At 40.0% G+C, this 26619-nt stretch overlaps 1 protein-coding gene across 2 annotated transcripts in view; it reads right to left on the reverse strand.

Moving 5' to 3' along the window:
* ZNF277 (zinc finger protein 277) overlaps positions 1-26619 on the reverse strand; it is a 55062-nt gene that overhangs the window by 12793 nt on the left and 15650 nt on the right. Inside the window, exons 2-6 of one of the 2 annotated variants that reach the window (XM_082066929.1) lie at positions 20667-20865; positions 17389-17477; positions 15062-15141; positions 1893-1984; positions 391-501 (exon numbers count right to left, since the gene is read on the reverse strand). In XM_082066929.1, coding sequence (XP_081923055.1) covers positions 391-501; positions 1893-1984; positions 15062-15141; positions 17389-17477; positions 20667-20865 — 571 coding nt within the window. Of the gene's footprint in view, positions 1-390; positions 502-1892; positions 1985-15061; positions 15145-17388; positions 17478-20666; positions 20866-26619 lie in introns of both variants that reach the window. The other variant, XM_082066928.1, reaches the window with a different exon arrangement.

The following is a 26619-nucleotide window of genomic DNA, read 5'->3' on the forward strand; positions in this document are numbered from 1 at the left end:
ACAAAGGAAGATTGGCATAAGAACTCTGTATTCAGTCTTTAAAGGGATGTTTAGCAAAAAGGTCGTTACGATGAGAAAGAAGAACATTAACGCTTATGAGAAAAAAGAACGTGCTATTATTGATGTCAATGGAAGCTGAGCAATGCATAACAACCGAGGCACTGTGTGCCACTCAATTTTTCCAGCAAACACATATTATGAGTTGTTACGAATTAGCTTTCAATAAGTCAACAAAAAGCCTTTTAAGAGCACTTGCAATAAACTTACATTCTCTATTTGTTTCCTCTTAAATAACCATGAATGTTGAACTAATTTTAATCCAACTTATTTGCAAGGTTAAAAGAAATATGACCTCAGTCCATTAAAAAAACCAAACAACAAACTACTTACTTGTCCAGCTTCTCCTGTAATACAGCCAAAAACTCATTGCACTTAACAATGTTATCTGGCAGCCCAATGTTAAAAGCATGTTCTCTGGCCATATGATTGAGAAGGACAGATCTACAAAAGACGTTGGAAAATAACATTATATTTTTTTTAATATATATGAGGATTATTCAATTAGTGAATAAAAATACACAAATTGCTCTAAAAATGCATACAAGTCAACACTGAATAAAAATAATAGTGCTGCTGCCACTGCTAGAAAAAATAATGCAACTTCATTGAAATAGGAAGTTTTCAATTTCAGCTCTGCTGAATGTTCAATAACTTTTCAACTGCTTAATCTGCACGAATGAAATATAATCCTTTAAACAAAAATGACAATATAGTTTATTTTGACCCTCACTGTTAGCAAAGCTCATTTATTCACTTGAATAAGTAATCACATGTTTGAAACAACCATCTTGAGAAACATTCTAAAAAGCCATTTGTCAATTTTCTCTACGCTGGTTAACAAAGCAGAACTTCTTGCATCAATATTGCTTCACACAGTGCTAACACCACAAACAGCACTCAAAAGCATGCACAAACAAACATAATGGATGTTCAAATAAGATCTTTTCCCAACAGAGATATACTGGTTAATTCCTTAGGTGTCCAACATCTCTATATGCCTCAGCTTCTGCTTTTGGGGACTAAAGAAATATCCAAGTGTTGACACTGCTAAGCTTTGCTTTTGCCATAGTTCTGGCATGACTTTCAAACCATGTATTCTACCTGTCAGACCCAAGAATAAGCAGAGAATGAAGTTCTTGGGGCCTGAGTGATGTGAACTTCACTACACCAGGGAGTAAAGAGAGCATGGGACACACAAAACATTGGGATGACCTGCAGGGACATGGCCTCAGGTTCTTCTGCCCTTCCAGAGTACCAGAGCTACCCATGCAAATAGACATTCAGAGATACGACTCAGTCTCTCCAGCTGAAACTGATTTACTGTGTATAAACAAATTTTCATTGCAGCAAGCACTTGAATGTAGTTCCTGCTCACATTTGACTGATTCTGCAAAGTACTCCATTCTCTAATTTTCCTTTTCTCTCTTCCATTCAGTCTTCAAATTTACACTGGTTTGGTGAGGCTTAAATAGGAAAATGTGTAACTGGATAGAAATATTTTTAAACAGCCATACCGGCTTAAACAGCTCTACTTGCTGCTAAAACAACTGCTGAAAAACTGTCTCTCTTTAAAGGTTCAGTTCCAAACTCTGTCTTACTGTGTAGTAGAAGAAGTTGTACTGGAATAAATAAAGGCTTGAGAGGTAGGACAGGGTCTGTCTCAAATGGCGCTGCAGTTAGAAGAAATACTTAAAATATACTTTAAGATCAATACTATCTTTTGAATCCTACCATTAGGCACTAACTGGTTCAATGACATTAAAACCATAAACAAGATGCTGAGCAGATATGAAATAAAAATAAACCAAAAACTAACAGGTCAATAAACAAACCTGTTTCCTGTGAATTCTTGATCACAGAACATACACATACTACGAAAACTTGTGTCGTATCTCTCTCGCTGTTGCTGTTCTAGAATTTCTCTCTACAAAAATAAACAGATATGGTTATTCAAATAAAAAATAGAATCATTCCATCACAGGAGCTTATTATACCTCCTTATCCTTACTGGTAACAGGATAAAAGGTGCTGCTGACACAAACCCGATGTTATTATTTTTGAGGGTGGGTTCTCATAAAAATTGCAGGTTTTTCAAAGGCAGTATATGCTCCAGTCAAGTTTCAGTAACATTCTCCTAATATTACACAAGGTGCACAGAAAGAAATAATAATAAAAATAATAATACAATCCACAGTGAGATTTTATGCAGCTATTGAAATTATTCTGTATGCAACATACCAGTTTACTCTTTCTACTTACGGTTCAGATTTACCTCTGGTATCAGTGAGCAAGTTTACGGGTAACCACATAACACCCAGTGGAATGGTAAATGCAGTTTTACATGGGTAATTGCAGGCAATCTAAAGCACTTTTTCATAATACAGGACCCATGATAAGATGTCCCTGGCAGTTTCTGCAAGGAGCTATGGCAGATGCTAAACTCAGGGAAAAGGAGAAGCTGGTTGCATTTACCACTGGTCCTGTTTAATGTAGGGCAACAGGCTTGGCTAGATACTTCACAACACTTGACATAATATTCCCAACAACAACAAAATAATGCAGCAGATGATTTTCTCTGGTGCTTTAACAGCAGAAGTGTAGTTATATTGTGGAGCCGCTGTACACTTCAGTTGGAAAGGCCATAATCATTTGGGACATGGAAGAATCACTGTTGGGATTAAAACTTTGCATATTTTCAGCCCAGCAGTACACTATCCTGTGCTCATGTTTTAAGTACTGATAACTGGCAAGGGATTTATTTTCTGTGCAACGCAGAGGTGCTACTGCCTGCTTTCTGACATTCAGGATCCAGACTGAATTTCTTAGGCGATTTTTCTCAATCTCTTTATCTCCTTAGAGCCTGCAACAGTGGAGCTTTTTCTTACTCACCTATGTCTTTAGTAACCCTTTTGTGTGGATTAAGGACCAAATTTGCCCATATTCTACATCTAAATTCACACTCTGCTACACCTGTTGGATAAGCTCCATAGAAGGCAGAAAAGAAACAAAAAGAAAGGAAAAATAAAGCGGGGAAAAAAAAAAGTAAAGAAAAAACAACAACAACAAACCAACCCCAAAAATCAATAACAGGAAGGCTTGACCTATTGTCATTACAGGCCCAAATGTGTCCTGCAGCATGGATGGGCTGGTGTGGGTCTAGTACACCACATCTCCATGCCCACTGAGAGATGGTAGGAGGCTGATATTGGCCAAATAAATGTGCTCTTCGTTTCCCTTCCCCAAGAGCAGCACGCCGTACCCAGTGAGGGGCAGTAGGATGAGAGGGTGCCTGCTGGAGAGTGCAGGAATGTGTCACATCTGAGTCACAGGTGGCCCAGGGCTGGTGGCCACTGTGGGGGACGAGCGCACTGCAACATAGCGTGTTCTAGGGCCCACATTCAACCATGAAATCTGGGAGCTGTAGCTGTTGCACTTCAGCTAAGAGTCCATTACTCTGAAAATGCAGATCCTGGGGCTTTTCTGTTTGCTTTTGCACTACAACGTATACATTTTCTGTTGGAGTCAGGCTCAGCAGTGCCTACTCAAATTCCAGGCCACATCCACTCACATCCTGCTGCATTATGCAAAACGTCAACTAACAGAAATATAAATTCCTATTTTTCAGGGCTGACTCCTGAAAGAGATAAATGGAGCATACCACATCTTGCGAGAGCCCTTCAGCACAGACGCAATTAAGCATGGATATCTGTCTGCGGCAGTGAACACCCCGCAGCACGGCTGTGAGAACCCGGGCTCTCTCTGGTACTCGTAGCTGCCACCTCTCCCTGCTCAGCAGCACGTCTGACACGGTTTGGCTAACCTTGAAGGCGTCCGTGTGTCATATACTTTGCAAAATGCAAGAGAAAAAATCTTAAATAAAATCAAAGTATACCACGTACAATTCAAAAATTAGGATACCAAGGGTTTCAAAACCCCCTCCCTCCCATTAACATTATTCCAACATAGCTTCCGAAATATACTCTACTAGGAGGGGAAAAAAAAAAAGTTCTGCAAGATTTGGCTGCCTAATTCCAGATTCCAGCTTCTTACAATTTGCTTACTGGAGCCCTGGTGTGCTGCTACTCCCAGTGATGCCTGAGGGGGAAGAAGAAGCAGTCGATATCCTCCCCACAGACCTGTACCCACCCTGTACCCTTCCCCACTCTGCTCTCTCACCCGTCCCATTTTTTCCTACACTAGCACACTTGGCAGCTGGGAAGCTTTGACTAACCCAGAATTGTTGCTTTATCAATTTACTCAATAGAGTTTAAATAATATTTTGCAAGGTAGACACTTCTTTTATCAAGTGTTGGCATCATTCATTGCTAGGGGGAGCTTTCTGAGCCAGGAACCAAATCTGGTACTTGCACAGGTGAGCACTGGTTCAAGTCAAGTACAGCAAAACACAAGGTTTGCTCTTCTTCCTTACAGACACTCCCAAATACCCTTCTACCTCCGCTCCATTGCTGGGACTCTGAAGGGAGAATAGCATTTAAAATACCTTGCATCAAACTTTCAAGATTTTTCTGAATGGAGACCATCAGGTGGTAAAGAAAGCCAAGCTTAAACTGAATTTATGAGGCAGGAATCGAGTCATTCAATACTTGCACCAGTTTCCAAACTGTTGGATTTGTTTGGGCTGTTAGCATTCATTCATGGTTGACACTAAGACAAAAAAAAATCTAAAAACATTTAAAAAATGAATATATTCCAAAACTTTTTTAGGTTACTGTGTCATAGCAAAGTGTCAGAGAATGAGAGGGCAAAGTCACTTGAGGAAAAAGTAAACAGATCACAAAATACACATATATTAGTTTTCTTTTTCCATAATGGATAAAAGAATGAAGCACAGACAGAAAAGCTAAACCAAAACACTACAAGAGTAAGTGAATCAAATGCCATAGCTTGATATCAGGAAAATAGTTTACAATATTGATACAGTTTGTTGAATAATTCCTGACCCCCATCTCTTTCTATCCTTTGTGAGTCGTTCTGACAGCTATTTGTGCTCTACTCCTTCTGCTCACCCCCTCCTCCCCACCCCAGAAAATTAATTACTTGCCTGAAGATTGTCAAACCAGTTGTGAAACAACCATTGCCAGAACAGATATCCCCACTGATACAAAGTAGAACTTAAATTACAGACGCTTTTAGTGTGATATCTCCCCTGGTATGTCGGGGATCGAGACCCCGGCATGGGTTCTGGCCTGCGGCGACGGAGGAAGAAATGCAGCCGACCCAATGTGGGTGATAAGCATACTTCGATTTATTGATGCAGAGCACAGACTTTTATAGCAATTCAGAGCACAGACTTTTATAGCAATTCAGAGCACAGACTTTTATAGCAATTCTATTTATAGCAATTCTATTTATAGCAATTCTATTAATTATGCCTACTCGTCAGACACCGATTTGATAGCATACATAATGAGCCCATCCCCTTCTGTAGTTTCTCTGGTATGTGACTCCCTCGTTATCTCGGAGCTGCTTCCTGAACTTGTTTATTGAAGCTCTCTTTTGACTGAGAGTGACCGAGGCCTCTCTCGGTCAGTACTTTCCCACTTACCCTTGCTCAGCTCATGCTAACTGAGGCCTACTCATGCTAACTAGAAGAGATCTTCTTCGTAGAGAGGGTCTCTGGACCCATGCCCTTTCTCTCTTAGCCATTCTCCAACACTGGTACAAAGTAGAACTTGAATTACACAGGCTTTTAGTGTAAACTGCTTGTCCCCACAAACCACATGAAGCTGATGAGATCAACCAGGCATTGTCAAAAATAAGTGCTACTAGATGACAAGTTCTTGGAAGTACATTTTTCGACAGAGTCTAGCTCAAATAAGCAGTAGATATGACTGTGGCAGTTAGCAGCCTCTTGTGGAATAGCTTTAGGAAAATTCCATAGCACATAAGTGGTTGATCACCTTCAAACATGGGAAATGGAAGCTGGATATTACTGACCATACTTACAGGTAAGAAAAATGTAGTTCCTTTGCTGGAGTACTTAATGTATTCAATAAAATCAAATTTAGTTTTAATCCAATTCCCCTTTTTTTCTGTCTGGAAAAAAAAATAACAAATAACACTTCTACAGCTCTTAGTTGTGCAATTTCTACTATATGGGTGTTCTACCATAAAGAAATCTGAACAAATTACAAAATACTATCTATTCTGTGTTTTACCTAAGAAAACAAAACTCATGGTAAGGATGTGCAAGTGTTGATCATCTTTAAATATACCTACACAATAAACAGCTAACACAAAAGAAATATGATGATTTGCATGACAATTTGTAATTTGGAGTCTAAAAAAATGCCTTGCACATTCACAGTGCTCAGTTTGAGGTTGTGAAGAGTTCAGACTTTCTCTTAGGAGGTGGTAATTTAAAATGTCCCTGAAAAGAAATGTGCCTGTTCGTCTCTTAAGAAGCAACATTTTGTAAGAAACGCATCAGCAAGAATTCACACTGATAATCAGCAAAAGATGAAAAATGCATACCTGCAGGTAGTAAGCACTTTTCCCTAAACAATTACTTTGCCTCTGATCTATAGTTTAAGAAACATTCAAGACAAATAAAATGCCTTCTAAAGGTAAGACTAAAAACTAACTCCTTCAAATGCCAAAAGCTATGGACTCAGGACAATTGGTTTTATGGCACATTAGATTTTTCTGATATTATAATTCCTGCTACTCTCCAACTGACACTGTATCCCAGGTGCTAAATTGTCTTTCTTTATTACTGTCAGACCACTGCTTTTTTTAAATCATAAACTCCTTTACTAACAAGGCCCTCATAAATAATTTATTCAGCTATTTAAATACATGTCTTGGATCATTGACATAGAACAACCATTCACAACCAGTACTGAGCAAAAATTTTGCTGCTTTTATTTCCAACTTGAAGATAGAACTGGTGGTCAAAATTTTGCCTGTTTTTTCCAACTACATCAGTTGGTCCAACAAAAATATATTACTTCTTTCTCCAAACTCTGTCTCTTTATAATCACAGCACTTGTGATACATAAGAAATGATGGCATAAAGTACTTCTTTAGCTCCAAGACGGGCAGATTACACTGCAGTTTGGGACAAGATCATGCAGTGACACCTGAAGTTATCATTCCTCAGTCCAGGAACCCATCTGCGCACTGGAGGACTGGACTCTGTAAAACTGAGCTAACAGCCGTATGTATCTTATAAGATATTCAGGACCACAAAAAACCCAACCCAACCAACCAACCAACATTACTGCCATAAGCCCAGACAAGGCGAAGTCCAAAGTTTCTCATCCAAAGCCTTAAGCATACAAGTAGTCTCAATTTATATAATTAATTTCAGTACTGGGCTGGATTGGGGCAAGAGCATATTGTAGTTTGTTGCTATCTGGCTTGCCACTTCTGGTCCTTCTTTCTCATCCTGTCTAGGCAAGAGACTAGAAAGACAGCATGTTATACAAATGATCGCTTAAGAGAAGTTACAATGAAAGCTTTTTATGAATGGTGCTACATTCTCTGGGGAGGTAGTTTCCCTAAAGATATTCCTTTGAAGAGGGAATTTCATCAATCACAGTATCACAGTATCACAGTATGTTTGGGATTAGAAGGGACCTTGGAAGATCATCTAGTCCAATCCCCCTGCTGGAGCAGGAAAACCTAGGGGAGGTCACACAGGAACATGTCCAGGCGGGTTTTGAATGTCTCCAGAGAAGGAGACTCCACAACCTCCCTGGGCAGCCTGTTCCAGTGCTCTGTCACCCTCACGGAGAAGAAGTTTTTTCTCAAATTCAAGTGGAACCTCTTGTGTTCCAGCTTGATCCCATTACCCCTTGTCCTATCATTGTTTGCCACCGAGACGAGCCTGGCTCCATCCTCATGGCACTCACCCTTTATATATTTATAAACATTAATAAGGTCACCCCTCAGTCTCCTCTTCTCCAAACTAAAGAGACCCAGCTCCCTCAGTCTTTCTTCATAAGGGAGGTGCTCCACTCCCTTAATCATCTTCGTTGCCCTACGCTGGACCCTCTCCAGCAGTTCCCTGTCCTTCTTGAACTGAGGGGCCCAGAACTGGACACAATATTCCAGATGGGGTCTCACCAGGGCAGAGTAGAGGGAAGGAGGACCTCTCTCGATCTACTAACCACCCCCCTTCTAATACACCCATGGATGCCATTGGCCTTCCTGGCCACAAGGGCACAGTGCTGGCTCATGGTCATCCTGTTGTCCACCAGGACCCCCAGGTCCCTTTCCCCTACACTGCTCTCTAGTATGTAATTTCCCAACCTATACTGGAACCTGGGGTTGTTCCTGCCCAGATGCAGGACTCTAGACTTTCCCTTGTTAAATTTCATTAGGTTATTCCCCGCCCAACTCTCCAGCCTGTCCAGGTCCTGCTGGATGGCAGCACAGCCTTCTGGCGTGTCAGCCACTCCTCCCAGCTTAGTGTCATCAGAAAACTTGCTGATAGTGCACTCTATTCCCTCGTCTAAATCGTTAATGAATATATTGAATAATATTGGCCCCAGTACTGACCCCTGAGGCACTCCACTAGATACTGGCCTCTAACTAGACTCCGCACCATTGACTACCACTCTCTGGCTTCTCTCCTCAAGCCAGTTTGCAACCCACCTCACTACTCTATTGTCTAGACCACACCTCCTCAACTTAGCTGTGAGGATGCTGTGGGAGACTGTGTCAATGTTACAGTGTGACGGACACAAACATCTGAGCACTCAGCCACACTGTTGTGAAGAGTGCATGATCACAGGGCACATTTTTTTGTTACGGTAACCGGCTCATTAATACTACTAAAATCAGAGTGTGTGCCTGAGAATTTGCATCTAAATAATATAAGATAGACACTTCACAATAACAATACATATTTTATCAAGTTCTCCAAGGTGATCTCTCAAACAGACAATGTGTATCTTTAGTTGCTGTTTCTTCCAATTTAAACAAGTGTTACATTTCCCTGCTGAGTGCTCACATAAATTAGCTATTGCTGTAGCCAAAGGAAGCAAGTGAAACAGATTCTGGTTTGAAAACAACAAAACAAAACAAAAAATCATGCTGACAGATCACAACAAGAAGCTGCTTACACTTTACTGTCAAAAAAACGAACCAGCACAGTACACTGAATTAAAGACCAGAGCTGGTGACACTTGAGATGCCCTACAGTCTCTAAAAACTTGCCAAGCACATTCTTTGACAATTATATATACCATTAGGATAAACTACTCTTGGAGCAAGAGAATTACATTTGGTTTTGTGCCTACAGTTTCCTCCAAGATTGGCTGATGAGCTTTTGATCATGCTTGTAGCTGCTAAATAGAAAAAATATTTACAAAGGATCATGGTATCAGAAACTTGACATCTCTCTAAAGACCTGCAATCTTAGCTGTATGTCAATAGCTTGTCTCCTAACTTTTGTATTCAGCTTTTCTCTTCACTGATCACTGTTTTCAGTTCTTCCTCTTCAAACAGTACTCTCTTGCCTCTTGAGTACAGAAGAAAATAATCCTCCAATTCTGTAATCATTATCATGTCCCTTCCAATGTTATTTCAAGAAGAGTGCCTTTTCTTTTATATTATCAGAGATGTCTGCTGGAGAAGCCCTTCAGAAAACAGTTTAGCTGTAACATGCATAGGAATATAACAAAATTGTCAGGATAGGACATCCCTCTCACCTACTGAATGTGAAAATTCATACATGGTTCAGGAATGTCATAAACAGAGCCCCGCTGGCTAGACAGACAGACTAGCATGTCAAAGACTAGACACTAAGGACTGAAGGATGATGGCACTAAAGACTCACTTTTGGGACAGAAAAAAGAGGGAAGCAATGAGGCAGAAATCTACTATCTTTGAAGAGATGCTGCCTGTCTGGAGATGAAATTGAGAGTACTCCACTTGGTACAGGCTGATCGTCCAACTGGGCATTCCTTACTTTTTACTAGATACTCTTGATAAGACATTACACAAAAAGCTGTGAACAAGAATGAAGTAAGAAAAGGAGCGGGTTAGCACTTTCCTCAGTCTTTCTGTTTGAGTTCAAGGCACAGGCATAGATCAACATCTCCTGGAGAGGAATATATAGCTACGGAAACAGTGACAAAATAGGGAGGATTTAAGAATATCATCATATGGCTGGAGAAACAACGGCTACCAATGAACCCCCTGACAAAGAGGAGGACATAGGTTTTTCAGCTAAGTGGGGAGATTTCAGACTAGGTTTGAAAGGACAGCAACCAAAAACTCAGAGAGAAATAAAAATTGTGACCAACTGGAAAAACAGGAAGCTGGGAAGAAAATGGTGGTGGTGAGGGGGAAAGGATGTAAGGAGAACCAGCTGGACAATCTTCTGAACCACAGATCCTAGGCAGACTGAATGAGCACAAAGGCCAAAACCACACCTTCCCTCACTCCCAAATATATTAGAAATAAACAGCAAAGAAAAGCAGAGATTCATTACTTAATGTAGGAAGAGACCAAACACAGACAAAAGAGGAATGCCTGCAATATTCAGGGCTTCAGTCTTTGCAGGAAAGGTTAATTATGTCACAATCGTTAATGAAATGCATTTAAAACAAAAGAAATAAAAAACTGAGAACAGAAAATGGTAAGAAAGGGTTAAAAGTTGGACCTTATACATATTCAAATCTGACAGAATTTACCCAAGAGTTATTATGGAATTAGATAAAATTATTTCTGACCATTAGTGTGAAAAGTCTTCAAAAACCAAAGGAGGATAAGCAAGATTCCAGAGTGCTTGAGAGAAGCAATTATACACAAACAAAGGCAAAGAACGACCTATAGAATTTCAGATATAGGTATTAACATGCTGACATTATTAGCTACTCTGTAAGTGCCTCTGATGCTGTATTATGCTAAACTGGGCTAGACTCAAGATCCCTTCCAGTGCATAGCTTCATCTTCTTGAACCTTGTCTCAGCTTAAGCTTGTGACAAACTGGGGATCATACAAACAGCTCATCCTGGGAAGCTGGTATAGCTCAGTCCCTCCTACAGTTTTGGTGAAGGCTCCTCATCAGAGTCTATTTATTGGGAAGAAGACTAGTGTCTTCACCTAAAACTACCAGTCACATCACAAGAGAATACCTGTAAACATGACAGAAGACAAGGTCAGTGCTAAGATAGGAAGTGTGTCTTTTCAAAAAAATTGGTATTTTTTTTTTTACCTTTTTTAGAAAAAGCTTAGAGATAAGTCCAATTGGTTTATACTAACACTGCCCCTCCTAGCGTCTCAAGTTTTGCCGCCAGGACTTCCTTGCCTGGTACTGCTTCACAGCTACAAATTCTTTGTCCAGACTGTGTTTTTCCAAAAGACCGTATCTATTCTGTGCTATGCAGCCTTGTCAGCTATTTCAGCAAGCTGTGCTCTCTAACCTAGTTCAGGCTCATTCCTTGGCCTCTCTCAATACATCACAGTCACTGTAATGTCTCTGCACGACATCCACCTTGGCTCGCTCCCCTGCTGCAATGCAGCCTGAAATAGTCCTAAACTGGAGTTTCAAAACTACAAAATGAAATGCTTCAGCTAGCACATTTTAAAGACAACATTTGTCCTTGTTTGGGCTTGCTGTTGGAGAGAGCAGTTAGGATTCAAAGGCTGCAGAAAAATCACCAAAAGTTGTATAGTTTTGGTCTTTATGCTGCACAAGTCCCATGAGCCCATTTGCCAGCTCACTCTTAATTGCTGGACTTGTCTGAAGGTAAAAGACTTTGCAAAGCAAAATAACTATTTAACTTGCAAGTCAACACTCAGATTGCAGCAAAAGGAAATGAAAAACTAAACAGACTTCATTGATGTAACTAAAGCGGTGACTCCATCAGCCCCAGCTTCAGCTGCCACTAGATATCACAAAATCCTTCTGTAAAAATTGAAGATACAATTCTGATATTTAAAACAGTGTTAACAGAAAAGGCTTTCATAACAAAATAAGAATGCATACCTCTTTCTTTTCTAACTTACTCTGATAATCAGCACTTGTGCCGGGCTAAATCCTGCACCCTTTTTTGAATTTGAGGAAACATCTATTTGCAGATCAGATGAGACAGCTCAACTGCCAATAGATTCTGCACTCCCCTGACACTGGCAGTGGAGATAAGACCTAGTTGGAATATGACTGCATAGCCCAAAACACCACAAAACCAGAAACAAATGCCCCTTAAAAAAAGTATGGACCAATGCGTAGCAGCCAGGAGGTATTATTACAATAGGCAGTTCCATGGAAACATCAGCGGTGTGCTCAATCATGATCCTCCTTCCTTCCTCTAAGCCACGAACAACACGGTATAAGATTGGGCAACAAACATCATTATGGCACAGCATGCCCATATGCAATATTCAAGATGTCTTTCATAACTTCAAAAGCATTACAGGAAACTAGAAAAGGTAAAAAGAAGTGCAACGATGATGTACATTGAAGAACTATCAAATAGACAGCATTCTTAAACTTGAATCACTAAATCACTGAGCTTGCAAAAGACCTTTTGTGATCAGTTAGCCCAACCCTCCTGCTCAAGCAGAGTCACTAAGACCTGGTGGCCCAAGACTGTGTACAGTTGGGTTTTGAGTATCTCCACAGATGGAGATTCTAGAACCTCTGCAGGCCACCTGTTCTAGTGTTTGACCACCCTCATAGGAAAAAAGTGTTGTATTTATACACATTGAGAAGATCACCCCTGAGCCTTCTCTTCCAGGCTTAACAGTCTCAGCTTTATCAGCCTTTTCTTCTATGAAAGATGTTCCAGACCTTTGACAGTCTTTGTGACTCTGCATTGGACTTGCTCAAGTATGTCTGTATCTTTCTCATACTGGGGAACCCAGCACTGGACCCAGCACTCCAGACGTGTCTCACCAGTGCTGAGCAGAGGGGAAGGATCGTCTCTCTCACCCTGCTGGCAATGTTTTTCCTAACGCAGCCGTGGATGCTCTTGGTCTTCTTTGCTGTGAGGGTGCACTGCAGCACAAGACTAATGAAAGACAAAACGGCAGGGGGGTTGGAACTGGATGATCTTTAAGGCCCCTTCCAACTCAAACCATTCTATGATTCTCTAATAATGTAAGGTAGACAAATCATGAATGGTTTGGATAAGATAAAGGATGAATTGTCCACCACCTCTTCTAACACAAAAAAGCAGCCAGGTGTGAGGTGACAGGTTCAAAAGGGCCAAACAGTTAAGCTGTGCAACTAACTGCTGCAGCAACCTCTGGATACTGGAAGTTTATACAAGTTCAGAATTGAGGGTTCATGAAAGAAAAATCTATTATGTTAATAAATATAGATATAATGTTGCTTAATTAAGAAATTCTTGAGCTGCCAATTGCTGGAGACTAGAAGAACATTTTGGGAAAGAATCACTACCAGGTCAGAAGAGGGCAAATACCATAGATACTTTGCTGCTGGCAAGGATAAGATACTGATCCAGACAAAGCTTTTTACTGATCCAGGATGGTTTTCCTTACAATGAATCGTAAGTGAAGCAGCTAGGCATGAGTGCATCAGCTGTTTTTTTTCTCAGTCCAAGTAAATCCAATGGATCTACATAGGAATGAAGATTTCAGATGAGGCAGCTTCACCTCCATAGGAAATCATCAGTGGCAGAACTACCACAATTCTTCTTTGAAGGAACTGGGATCCTATGGAGAGCTGTGTTAGACTGATGCATACTCCACAGGTTCTGGGGATTCATTAGTCGTGTGCCTCGAGCTGCAGAACATTACTGTAGCCAGCAAACTGAAAAGCACTCACAGGGTACTTGAACCAAATGGATTTTGCCTGCCAATCCCCATTTTCCTGGGAGAAAATAGTTTGGATTTTCAAAGCATCTCCTTCATTCTGAATGCTTATAATTTAAGGTGCCTTCAGTTGCATGCTGTGTACGTACAGACTTGTAACAGAAACATAAGGTTGGCACCTTACCAACCAGGTAAGGTACCAGAAGAAACAGCGTAACAAAGGTTTAAAAGGCCTGTATTGACAATTTCCAGGGCAGACCTGCCAGTAGCAAACTGATGAACATGTTTATGTCAAGACCAAAAGGCCTGCACTTTAACACCTCACAGTACAGACAAATTGTCAGCAGAAGACCTTGCATCCTAACACAAGCAGACTGAGAACATATGTATCCCATAACACTCATTTTTTAATTAGCCCAACAGGAAAACCAGACTAAATATGTATATTTCAAATAAGAAAACAAAGCAAAACAACAACAACAAAAACACCCAGTGGTCAGCAACATGGACTGAGACTCATGGAAGCTGAAGTCAGCAAGAGTTTAATGTGAAGGATCACCCACTCAGAACTGACAACTCTGAAAAGATATGAGAGGTCTGTCCAAAGTACCAGGTTGCTGTCACCAAGCAAGAAGAACCAGAGCAGTTCAAGAGGACTCAACAGCTGGCATTTCTCACCCTTTGCTTCTCAGAGAAACAACACTGGCCAGACTTCCTCCGCTTGTGCACCATGGTGCTTGTGAGCATGCAAGTGTGAATTAATGAAATCTGAGCAAGAGAGCGTGAACGCAAAAAAACAACTTGTTTGAAGATTTTGAATTACGCATCACCTTCCCTTTTCACAGTATCGCACACCGAGTTTTATTTTGCTAATTCTGCTACATGTATATTATTAAGCAAAAGACGGTGTGTCAATGCATTGCAGATTCTTGCAAAGAAGAAAAATGTTCAGCACACTCAGCCTTTTTTGGGGCTCTGGGCCTATTTTTCAATCTTGTGGAACACTGACATGCAACGTGTCGATTTATTCCAAGGAAAAATCTATAAACAATGAGTTTGTGTATGTTTGCACAGCAGGTAGGGAAATGAGCTTAAAAAAATATATAAAAATAGAAATATATAAAAATATATAAAAAATCTGAATTTTGCAGTCTAGCAAAAAATACTTTAAAGTGCCCACTAAGTTACCCTATATTTCACTACAGCACTGTTTACCTCAAAAAATGAAACAACAGTAATTTCTTACCAGTCTCTTCTGCTGAAGCTGTTCTCTAAGTAATCTGTCTTCTGGTAAAACATCACATAGAAGAAAATAATTGTCCTGTTCTTCTGTTAAGAGATTAGGAAGTGTGGATAAGAGATGGGAAGTTGCAGGTGCTTTGAATATTACTGGCATGTAATTTGCTAAACCTTTGGCATGCATTAAGAAGAAAAGGTATTTTTTAATCTATGAAAGTCAGTTATTTTAATTTCATAATTTAATTAAACATGCTAAAATATTTGTATATAAATATTTATAAGACCTGTACCTCATTTATATTGCAGTACAAAGACAAAAGTCTTGCATAGGTTTTCCCCACTACCAAATTTATTCTTTTTTATCATAGTTCTTCTGGAGTCATAAAGCAATTTTTATCATTTATGTTGGTTACAGTATGAAGTCAGCATCAAAGAAACATGAAACCACCTTTCATTTTATCTTGCATGTGGGATTTTCAGTTATTTCCCTAAGTAACTGGCAGTTTTCAGTAGTTATCTGGGCACAGACTTCTTAGCAGGTCCTGTTACGATAAGACAAAGGGTAATGGTTTTACAGTAAAGGAGGGGAGATTCGGACTAGAAATGAGGAAGAATTTTTTTACAATGAGGGTGGCGATCACTGGCCCAGGTTGCCCAGAGAGGTGGTAGATGTGCCATCCCTGGAGACATTCAAGGCCAGGCTGGATGGGGCTCTGAGCAACCTGATCTAGTTGCAGATGTCCCTGCTCATTGCAGGGGTTGGACTAAATGACCTTTAGAGGTCCCTTCCAATCCAAACTATTCTGTGATTCTGTGATACGATATACCCTACCCTTACCCTGACCGATCACATCACCTTTTACCATCAGGTATGCACCACAACTGTTCGGCAACACACATTGAGACTTGCCTAATTTACATTCTAATTATGTGTTTTACCCACATTTTGTTTACTAACTTTTTTACTGTTTATGTTCATATCCAATTTATTAATAAAACAAATCTTATTAAAATGGAGGAGGTGGAATGAAATGAATTACATTAAAATTACTCAGCATGAAAGAAAATACAGAGACACGAAAATATTTTTCATTTGAAATTAACTCATTTATTAATCAAAGTGTCATGTGGTTGGTGAACTGAAGTGACTATTATTAAGTCTTTTACAATATTAAACTTGCTAGATTTCAGCCTTTCCCATCTTTTAAAGCAGAAGTCCGTGTGAAGACAACCCCCCTGATTTATGAGCTACAGAATTTAAAAGAGCTAGCCATTTAAAAAAAAAACAGATTTGTTAACAAACAAATACCAAAGTATTCTCATTGTTCTCTGGAAGGGCTATTGATATTTTACAATTCTAGCATGCTCTGGCAGTTAGGGGCTTGATTTGCAATTTTCAAGCAAAACAAAAACATACAAATGTGAGAGAAATCATGGTCTTTGGAGTGATTTTCACATTTTCTGGGACTTTTTTTTTTAATTAATTTGAATAATTAAAACAATTTATTTTCATCCATTTTTTATTCAGTTTTCACCTTCCACCCATCTCTGACACTGGCTGCATGCATTTCTTCCTTTTTTAAAGCTCTCCACAGAGGATAAAAGATGCAGAAAAGCCCTAATGTTCTCTTATCTGCTTTTAGGTAAATTATATCTTTCTGTTAGAAAAGGGGAAGCCAAATAAATGCATCAGCTACTTCTGAGAAAAACACTTTGTTTGCACAGTCATCACTGTCCCTGTGATGGAATGTCCCACTGTGCCAGCGCAGGAGAACTGTGAAGTGTGCTCTTTGGTCTTGTGTTAGAGTCCAAAAAATGACAGTTTTTGTAACCCCACTATGAAGATATTGCGTCCTAATACTCTTGGAGCAGTAAGCAGTGTGGTGGAGGAAAGGAAGGGAGATTGTGACCCTGCCGTGCCGGAAGAGGTAGCAGCATCAGTGGGGGTGGTAGATGGTGTGAAGTTGGAAAAGACAGCTCTCTAGGGATGTATCCCCACATTTCTGGAAGGACAGTCTCCAATTACTTTTGCAGTGGGTACCAAAGTTTTGCCAGCCACAACGAAAACAGCACTGGTTCTAGGCCTCGATTCGCAAGTGGCCCTGATTCGGCAGCGCCGAGCATCTATTGAGCTCATCTTCCCTTAGCATAGTGCCGAAGCACGTGTTGCAATCCTTGGGGAAGGTAAGTTTAAATATGTGGTTAAGAGTTAAATATCACTTCTGTGGTTTTCTAGTGTCAGATTACTTCACACTTGGCTGATTAAAGCAGCAATATATGCCAGAAATTATCACATGATCTGGCCAACAGAGAGTAAACAAGCAGTGTACTTACCTAATGGAGCTTCTGAATTTGTTCTTATCACACTACAGAAGTCTGTGATGGGCTGTTCTGCAAACCGCTTCTTCCAGTATAAGATGTATCTTTAAACATAAGGGGGAGATGATCAGTGAAAAAGGAAACATCAGAAAAAGTTTATTAAACAGTTGATAGGATCTTGCTTTTTCCATTATCTAAAATCTTAAGAGTTCTTTGAGTTTTTTCTTAATCCCTGTCTCAGTGCTCTCTTCCTTTAATCTAGTTTTCCAATTCATTAAATTTATTCAGCTTCATTAAAACTGGGTTTAACTATCCTGTCAAAGTGAAGAACTCAATAAGACATATTTGCATTAAGCTTTACATAAACACTGTGACCTATTCACATCTTCAGACAGAAGTGCCACTCAGATGCATCTTTACTGAAAAAATATACTACGGAGTACTCTAAAATTCCCCAAATATCGTGCTCTGTGTTCTGCAAGATGCAGGCAGGGATCTGAAACTCGGTATAAGTATCAACTTGTCAAAAATGAGGTTTTGGCAGGTCTCCTGTGGAGTTAACAGTGAAAACTGTAGCTTGCCAGACAACTAGAAAGACAGAAAAATGAAATCCCCAGACACCTTGGGGGTGGGATAGCAGACAGAGTAAGGAAAGCCCTAAACATATCTTGAAGGTTTAACCCATCAGCTACAGTTGTTTCAAAACATTCCTGTACTATCATTACCAGCAGCATTACCAGACCCCAACTGGGAATAGGTTCCCACTGAACTAGAAACTACTGTCTAACCAAGAAGAAATCACCTTCAATCACATGATGAAGGGAACCAAGCAGTCCTTGTGCTAATTATTCAGAAACTTAGTATAAAAGAAAATAAATCAGAGAGTACCCAAGTATATGCTTATACTTATGTGTATGATAGAAATCATGTGAGAATCGCTAATGTAAAGGCTAATTATGCAATGACAGCTATCCATTGACATGCCATCTAATTAGGAAAATAATAATAAAAAAATCAGATATCATTATTATGAGGATATTTCTAAATAGTTGTAACTTTTAATACTTGTACAATCTAAAGGTTTACTTGCCACAGCTATCACATCCCATGGTGGTTCATATTATCTCTACCATTTATCTTACTGTATGAGGACTTTAACTGCAGCAGCCAAGGGATCAGCACGTTTGTTTCTGCTTTGGCACACAGAGGATTAACCTGCGGAACAGCAGCCAGCTGAGCACAGGGAACCCAACACGCGCAGCAAAGCTGCCTCAGAGGCACCATTAGGTGTCAGTGAGAGGTGAGTGGTTTGTTGTTCCCCACCTACTGCAGTGTTTATAATGCACAACAGAACAGTCTTGCTGCTACACAGAACAGCAAGTCTTCCAGAATAAGCCTTCCTTGAGCATATAGGAGGCAAATGTGCAAATGAAGGGATTTCAAGATGTAATTTAGTCTGTCCGCTGCACTGAAATAAATGAATACTGTTCAAACTCACCTAACCATAACTGCCTGTTCCATGAAGCTTACTGTTAAGGGATTTCATATCATAAGACTTAACCCAAATAATCAATGACCAAATAAAGTCAATGCCTTGCCGTTTTTCTAGGGAGGGAGAATGAGTGGTCAGTGTACACGAGTGATCATGACCAGTCATGCAGTATAAGCTTATTCCCCTTATCTCTCTCTCTTGCCCTAATGCCAAGTTGTCTTTATTCCTCCAAGTTTGTTTGGGTTTTTTTTGTTTTGTTTGTTTGTTTGTTTGTTTGTTTGTTTTTTAAAAAGTTTTGCATTAGCATTGCTCTTCTCTGGGTTCCCCACTTGTAGTTCTGTCAAGAAATGTATTCCTAAGACTGATCGTAACTCATTGCTAAGTATAAAAAAACCCCTATGTTTTCAAAGTTGTTTCCCTGTATTTTCCACACTTCAGTTTAGTACCTCAGAGCATACCTCCTTTTTTGTGCACAGTATTATACTATTTTACTGATGTTCAGGACAGCAGATAAGAGAAAGCACACTTCACAGTAACAGCTCCATCATCTCACATCCTGGGGCCACTTTCTATAAGGTTTGGCTACCTTCCAATTGCATTAGCAGCAAAAATAACCTAAATGGACATTTTCTTGAACAGGTGATTTTAAAATACATTTCTATTAATGCAGAATAATCCCCCAAGCACACTTAAACTGGCAGCCCACGACCGAACAGCTCTGATCCCTTTATTTATCTGAGGAAACTGGCATTATCTCCAAAGAACATTGCATTCTTGTTCTGCCTGCTTTCAGCATAAAACCAAACAAAAACAAGTATCAGTTTTCAATTTTAAGCAACCTTAAGCTCATACACCTGAATAGGGATTTATGTGTCTTACATTTCTCTTCCTAAATTTCATCTTAAAGTTTCTTTTTTTTTTTCCCATCTTGATAGCCACAAGTTATTTTCTTTGGCTGAGTACCTAATCACAGAAGACTCCTTTCGGTTGAGAAATTATCCAACTAACATTTAAACACTGCAGCAGGACTATCTACAAAGTGCCAGGTTCTGTCTAGGCTACTGCCTGGTCCATACATTGCTATGTGAAGGAAAATGCCAAGCAAGTGCCCAGTCTCTGAAGCTCCAGTCCAGCTGGTGCTGTGCCAGCTACTGGAGGAAGTAATGAGAGTGAAAGCCAAGTGTGACCCTGCTGAGATGATCAATGACACAGCTGTAGACGGAGTCACAGTTGTGTGTAGATCACAGTACTGTAAAGTATAATTAAGGATTAAATGTGCTTTCTATGTGGAAGTACTGGCATCCTTAAAATAGGGCATCTGAATTTCATCCCAGAATGTGAGATTCTATACTGAGCAGCTTCTGCATACAATACACAGCTTTAGGACATTGTACAGTAGTAGAAATAGTCTTGTCTTATAAAAATAAAACTCAAAATTAGGAGAGTTGATTGTCTAGAATTTACGTAACAAACAGCTTTCTAGCTTGCACACAACTTGTTGATTAGTGACAGAACCTGAGAAGTCCCTAGGGTATGTTAAAGAATGACAAACACAGGAATTGCCCTGTATTCTAATATCGAGTCCCCTGGTCCCAGCAACATCTAGGGGGTGGGAGATGGGAGAGGAATGGGAAAACAACCTTACAAGCCAGCAACAAAAGGTCATAAAAAAAGTAATAAAAATCCTCCCACAACACCCTACTGCTTTTAGAAATATTTTAAAAAGATGATCTCTAGTTTTCTGAAGCTTTCTGTAATATCTGCGCACATACACACTCATTTTAAACAATAAAACCCTTACCTTCTAAAATCTGCAACCAGTTTCATATCTGCTATGACGAGCTTGTGTTCAATAATCATGTGCTTCAGGAGCTGGTCTTGTTCTGCTAAGAGATAGCATTCTTTGCAGAATATACAAGGCACATAGGGAGAACCTTCTACAGCAGCAACACCACCTGGACTTTCTGGCAGAGACAGAGGCTCCAAAATACACTCTGTATCTAAAACAAATAAAAAGAATAATTACTGTTGACTAAGTGAATAAATCTACATCACTTGGTGTACTTTCAGGCAGTACATGTAAAGTCTGTTTGGTTGGGTCCCAGTTTGTTGCACGGATCACTCCAGCAACAAGGTCCTTGGAAGCGAGCAGGCCGCATCATTTCCAAGCAGGACAGTGGGAGGATAACACATGACAGTCCTGAAGTGTCTGCTCTGGCTGAAACTCCAAGCTGACACTGAACCAGGCAGACACAAGTGCTCCGGTTACTATCAATATTATACTAAAGGTAATTTTATTATGAGAAACCTACTTTTCTTCTTCTCACTACCTACTCTACCTGTTGCTATGCATGAAGCTACTCTCTTTGCCACATTCCTCATGCTATCAGGGAGGCTTTAGACTGCATAGCAGGAAGTGTTTTGCATATTCATTTCTCCTCACTATACTTTTATTTATTGCACAATACTTCTATCATTTTCTGATAGACTCTTGAAGGTCTGTATACATTTGTCGTGCCTTTTTTATTTTTTTCCATTAGCATCTCACTGTTCTGTGACAAAGTAAAAGACCATTCTCAATAAAGATTCCCATCACAGGGAAGCTTATACCCAGCGAAACACTTCCTAATTGTATAGATACTGAGGAAAGACCAACTGTGCACCACATGGAAAAGTCAACGGCCCGTGTTAGTTTTATACTCCACCAGTCAGACACAGGTTGCTCAAATGACAGCACACAGAGGTGAGACACTGGCTGATGTTCTCGAGGTTTGTGGCTGTTTGCAGCTCAACAAGTGGGTGCACTGCACAGAAGTGCAGTAGCATAGCAAACAAAGCAGACTGACCCAAGGTATATGTGTGTGCCCCCATTTTAAACAACAGCAGTGTAAATTCATAAGCTCTTCCACTGGTATAAATTAGCAAAATTCATTAAGAAGCACTATGTGACCAATAGATTCCAGCAGCTGGCCCCATCAGCCTAGCCAAATTTCAGTTGTCTGGAAATAAACCATGGTATTAATTTTCCAATCAAATTGTATCGCAGTCTTTAGTAAGGTTTATCTTGGGAACAAAATGCCAATTTCAATATCTCTCGTCAATTTCAGCTACATCAGTTTTGGATAGCAAAAGGAGAGTAAAAGCAAACAGAAAAAGCTCCCCAATAGTTCCTGCGCTCTGAGGTTGAAAACTTAAAAGAAAACATCATGGGTCTCCTTGACTCTTGTGATATGACGTTAACTTGGGCAGCAGTAGAATAAACTCCATGCCTCTGTTTTCCTGCAGTGACATGAACACCTCTGTAAAGAAATAAAATCTTGCAGAATCACAGAATGACTGAGGTTGGAAGGCACCTCAGGAGATCATCTGGTCCAACTCCCCCTGCTCAGGCAGGGCCACCTGAGGCCAGCTGCCCAGGACCCTGTTCTGATGGATTTTGAGTATCTCCAAGGATGGGGGCTCCACAGCATCCTCGGTAACCCTCATAGTGAAAAAGGTGTTTAAAAAGGTGTTTCTTGATGTTCAAACAGAACCTCCTGGGTTTCAGTTTCTGAAGATATCTAAAGAATTAAGAAAAAGGCTTTCTCCCAAACCTATTATTTTGTCACAAAGGAATTATAAAACGTGTAAGGTTAAATGAAGCTTAATTAATAATATTTATCAGATAGAAAAATCAATGTATGATGATTTTCACCCTACAAAATTCACCTGTATATATTGTATATTGGCAAGCACACCAATCTGATAATTTGATAACATGTCCACATAGAAAAATGGAAAAATAATTTTTAAAATAATAGCTATTTAGGTTTTTTTCCTAGGAAAATTAGCTCATGCAGCAGCGCTCCCCACCATCCTCCACCAAGACTTGGAAACAACCAAAGATGGGCTGCAGTTGAGAGATGGACCTGGGAAACTCCTAAAAGTTCTGTGATAAATTTCGGGTAAAGCAAGATGAGGCCTGGATAGGGGAACAGGGCTCTGCCACCCATCACACCTGCGCTCAGCAGTGGCTGCCCAGCATGTCTGAGCAGTGCCACAGGGTGGGGGACACAGGGTAAGCTGGGGCTACTGGGACCCAGAGGTGGGAAAGGATACAGAACCATAGGAAATGCAGCTTCATCAGTTCCAAGCTGGAACAACATATCTGGCCTGCACAACTGCTTCTACTTATGCCATCTGAAAAATAAAACTTCCTGGAAAGGCAGTGACTTGGTTGAAGACCGATGATCAGGTTACACTGAGTTAAGTTTATCCCATAAAACTCAGCAGCGCAGAGAAATGGCAGCACCAAGACCACAGCATCACCTGGAGCAGTACAACTGGTATTTACAATCCAACATTCTTCCTCTCATAATTTTACCTGCAGTTCAGCCCATTCCCTTCCCCCAGGTATTTCTTATTACACTGGCATTGTATAAATTGCTCCATTTTTTTCTACTTTAAGATCAGCAGCTACTACACCACGTACTAGACCAACTCTCATGAAAGTGTCGGCTCTCCCAAGCTAAACTGATGTTACCTGTAAAGCTCTAAGTTTGTGCCTTCTTATAGTCAGTATTAGTTTGTAGCCTGAAGAATCATTAAAACATGTTTACTGAGAGAAGTAGAGCAACATAACTTCCTTTGCAATTGCAGACTCTCACTGATGCCAAGAGAACTAAGAAGATACTGCGTCAGTCAGTTCAGCTGCGCCCAATAAGCATCTATACTGCTTTCTGTTCATTTTCGGTTTAGGTCTCTTGCAATAACCTATTTAAACATTTAGAAGTCCAAATAAACAAGTGCTTACCTGTCTCAACAAAACCTGCTTTCAGAAGATAGGTGTGTGACAGGAGCTGTTACTCAACACAGACAAGGAGCCAATGCAGTTATTTAGCATTAGTACTCAGGAATAGCAATTGTTTGGTTTGGAAGAACAGAGCTATTAATCTTTAATTGCAGTGGTGAGTTGCAGAAAAGAACAAACTGGGGTGAAGATTTGCTTGCTGCCCAGAGAGAATAGCTAATACTAAAAGAGAAGAACCTATATACAGACTACCAGACCAGTGTGGCAATTGTAGAAGCTTATGCAACTTATTCCAAAGGCACTTACGGGAGGAGGTAAGGGAAAAAAAGAATTCATGAAAATATCTTTGTACTCATCTGCTGCAAAAAACACTGAACAAGAGAATAAATGCACAGAGCTGAACAAAGATGCACAGCCTTTAGCGTAGAACTTAATGGACTAACACGTAACATAACCATCAAAATAGGAGAAATAAAACCGAGCATATTATTGAAATCTCTGCAAAAGCAGCTAATTTTGATGCTATATTTGGAGCAGAGTGGCCACAGGTACAGAAGAAAAGCTGCTAACCAAAGCACAGCTAAGGGCTAACAGGGAAATAAAACCACTCAGATGGAGTCCTCGGACTCCAGCAGGACTCCACCTGTAGGGGCCCTTGAAAATGAAGGAAAAGCAGCGAGCTTTTTCTCTTAAAATGTACTGCCACAAGAATGACTTCACAGGGTTAGATTAAACACCTGTCTAGTGCAAGTGCCCTGTCTGACAGTGACAAGAAGCAATTACCTAGGAAAGTGGTATAAAAATAGGGTAAACAAACAGTCACCACATAAATAGCATAGTCTTCCAGAAATCTGAGGGTGGAGAGCTTAAGTCAGCGGCTCCACATGCATGTCAGTTTAATGGCACTGTGCGGCTTTCCTTTTTTGCATGGATTTGTTTCAGCACTGTTTGAAATTGTTGATCTTTAACACCTACAAAAACCTGCAGCAACATTTCACATTCTGTAATGGCCTTCCATTCCTTGTTGCCATTGTTCAGCTCTCGGCCAGGTCTTCTTTAACCTTCTTCATGTACTGAGGTGGGGAGTGGATGGTTTGAAAATGCCTCAAGTGTGGAAGAAAATGGGTTTCTAACTCAGCGCACTTTCTCCTCAACTTCTTCTCTATTTCTCTTTTATTCCTACCATTTTGCTTGGTTTTAGGATCATTGAATTAACCACTAAATTATCTTCAGTGATTTCAAACTCTCAGAGAAGCTGTGAATCAGGTGTTAATGTACAAGACCGTGGACATATTCTTCGTGTTCACTCCCATGTGTGTTACTCTGAATTTGTTAATGCTGAATAGCATTTTTTTTGTCCAGTTCACTCAGATATCATAAGATGCTTCTGCAATGCTTCATTTGGCTGTCCCACTTACCACTTGGGAAAAAAAAACAACCAACCAACCAAACAAGCGTGTTAACAGCAAAATTTATCAGCTAACCCCCTTCCTATTTGTGTTTGTGGTGAACAGCAAAGGACCTAGGTCCATATGAGAACAGAAACCTATAAATTCCATCCATTACGTTTCTGCCAAATCATCCTGTCACCACCGAGTTTTCCTCCTCTGCCTAATGGAAAAACAGCACAACTGTTATGCAAACAGATATCCAAAAGGCTTCACAGAAAGCCCACCGAACTCAGGAACCAAGAAAATCCCTCTCATTCAGAGTTGACAGTTGACACCATGTTGTTCAACCTTTGACAGATAAAATTGTGGTCTTCTACAGCTAAATCAGAGCTAAAAGATGCAGATTAGTAGGAAGAAGGGACTAGAGGAATATATTCTTTGAAAACAGAGACGGAAAAGTATACCTGTTTTTTCAGGGGAAGATGAAATGAATACTCTGAAGACATTCAACAATGAATTGGCATAGAAAACAATTTGGATTACACAATTACTTTCAAAACTAGAATAAGCGCTGTTTTTCACTAAAAGTGTCCATAGGCTACCTAGTGCAATGGAATCCTGATTCCAGCACTGGAACTCTACACATCACTACAACAGTGATGAAATAAAATGAAAAAAAGGCTGCCTGTTATAGAAATTATATGGCTTTATTTTAAGTGTTTTTATAATATAGACTAGTTGATTTTCACAGCTAATGAAGCAACAGGCTTGAAATGGATTCATTTTCCTTACTGGAACATTTTTAGTTTCAAATACAATTATTCGCAACTCTAAACTACTGTTCGTTTGCACATTAAGTAAACGTTCCACCCACACAGTTATAATGCAGATGATAGCAGTACAGACAATGTACTCTACCCGCACAATCACACATGCAATTACCACAACGCAATATGCCATGTAATTTTATGGCCAACACAATAGATGTGAGTATCAGAAAGAAAAGGAAGGTAAGATTCAGCATATGAAGATGAGTTGTGAAAGGCAAAGTTCTCAGAGATGGTTTAGCCAGTGTAACAGCTTTCTGCCACCACGAAGTGATGTCTTGTTATCCTGCGTTTCTCCACCTTATCCTACCACTCTTAACCATCTCCTATTGCCCTTCTGCTTGTGCTGGCTCCTATGCTTGCCAAATCCTTTGATGAGTCAATTCAGCTCTTTAAGCAGACTGAACTACTCACTTCTTTCACTTTGCTCAATAATGCTGAAAATGCTCACAGAAGAGTCCATCAAGTGCAAGAGCAACCTAAGGACAGCGCACAGCAAGAAGCAGAAAGATGAAACAGGACCTTCCCCTTCTCATCTCAGCTTCCTCCTTTCTTCTCAGATTAACAGCCTCAGCTGTTCCATGTAATTTTACCAAAAACATGCCCTATACAGTGTGCAAGGTTCCTTCAAAAGAATTACAAACAAAGAAAAAGAAAACACTGTGATTTTATCACTGTGCTTCCTAACAAGGACATCCATTGCTGGCTTCATTTTGCAAAAGCTGCTGTTGTCAGCGCAGGCATATA

This window comes from Streptopelia decaocto (assembly GCF_964273445.1).
Source record: "Streptopelia decaocto genome assembly, chromosome: 1".
NCBI classification, from domain to species: domain Eukaryota; kingdom Metazoa; phylum Chordata; class Aves; order Columbiformes; family Columbidae; genus Streptopelia; species Streptopelia decaocto.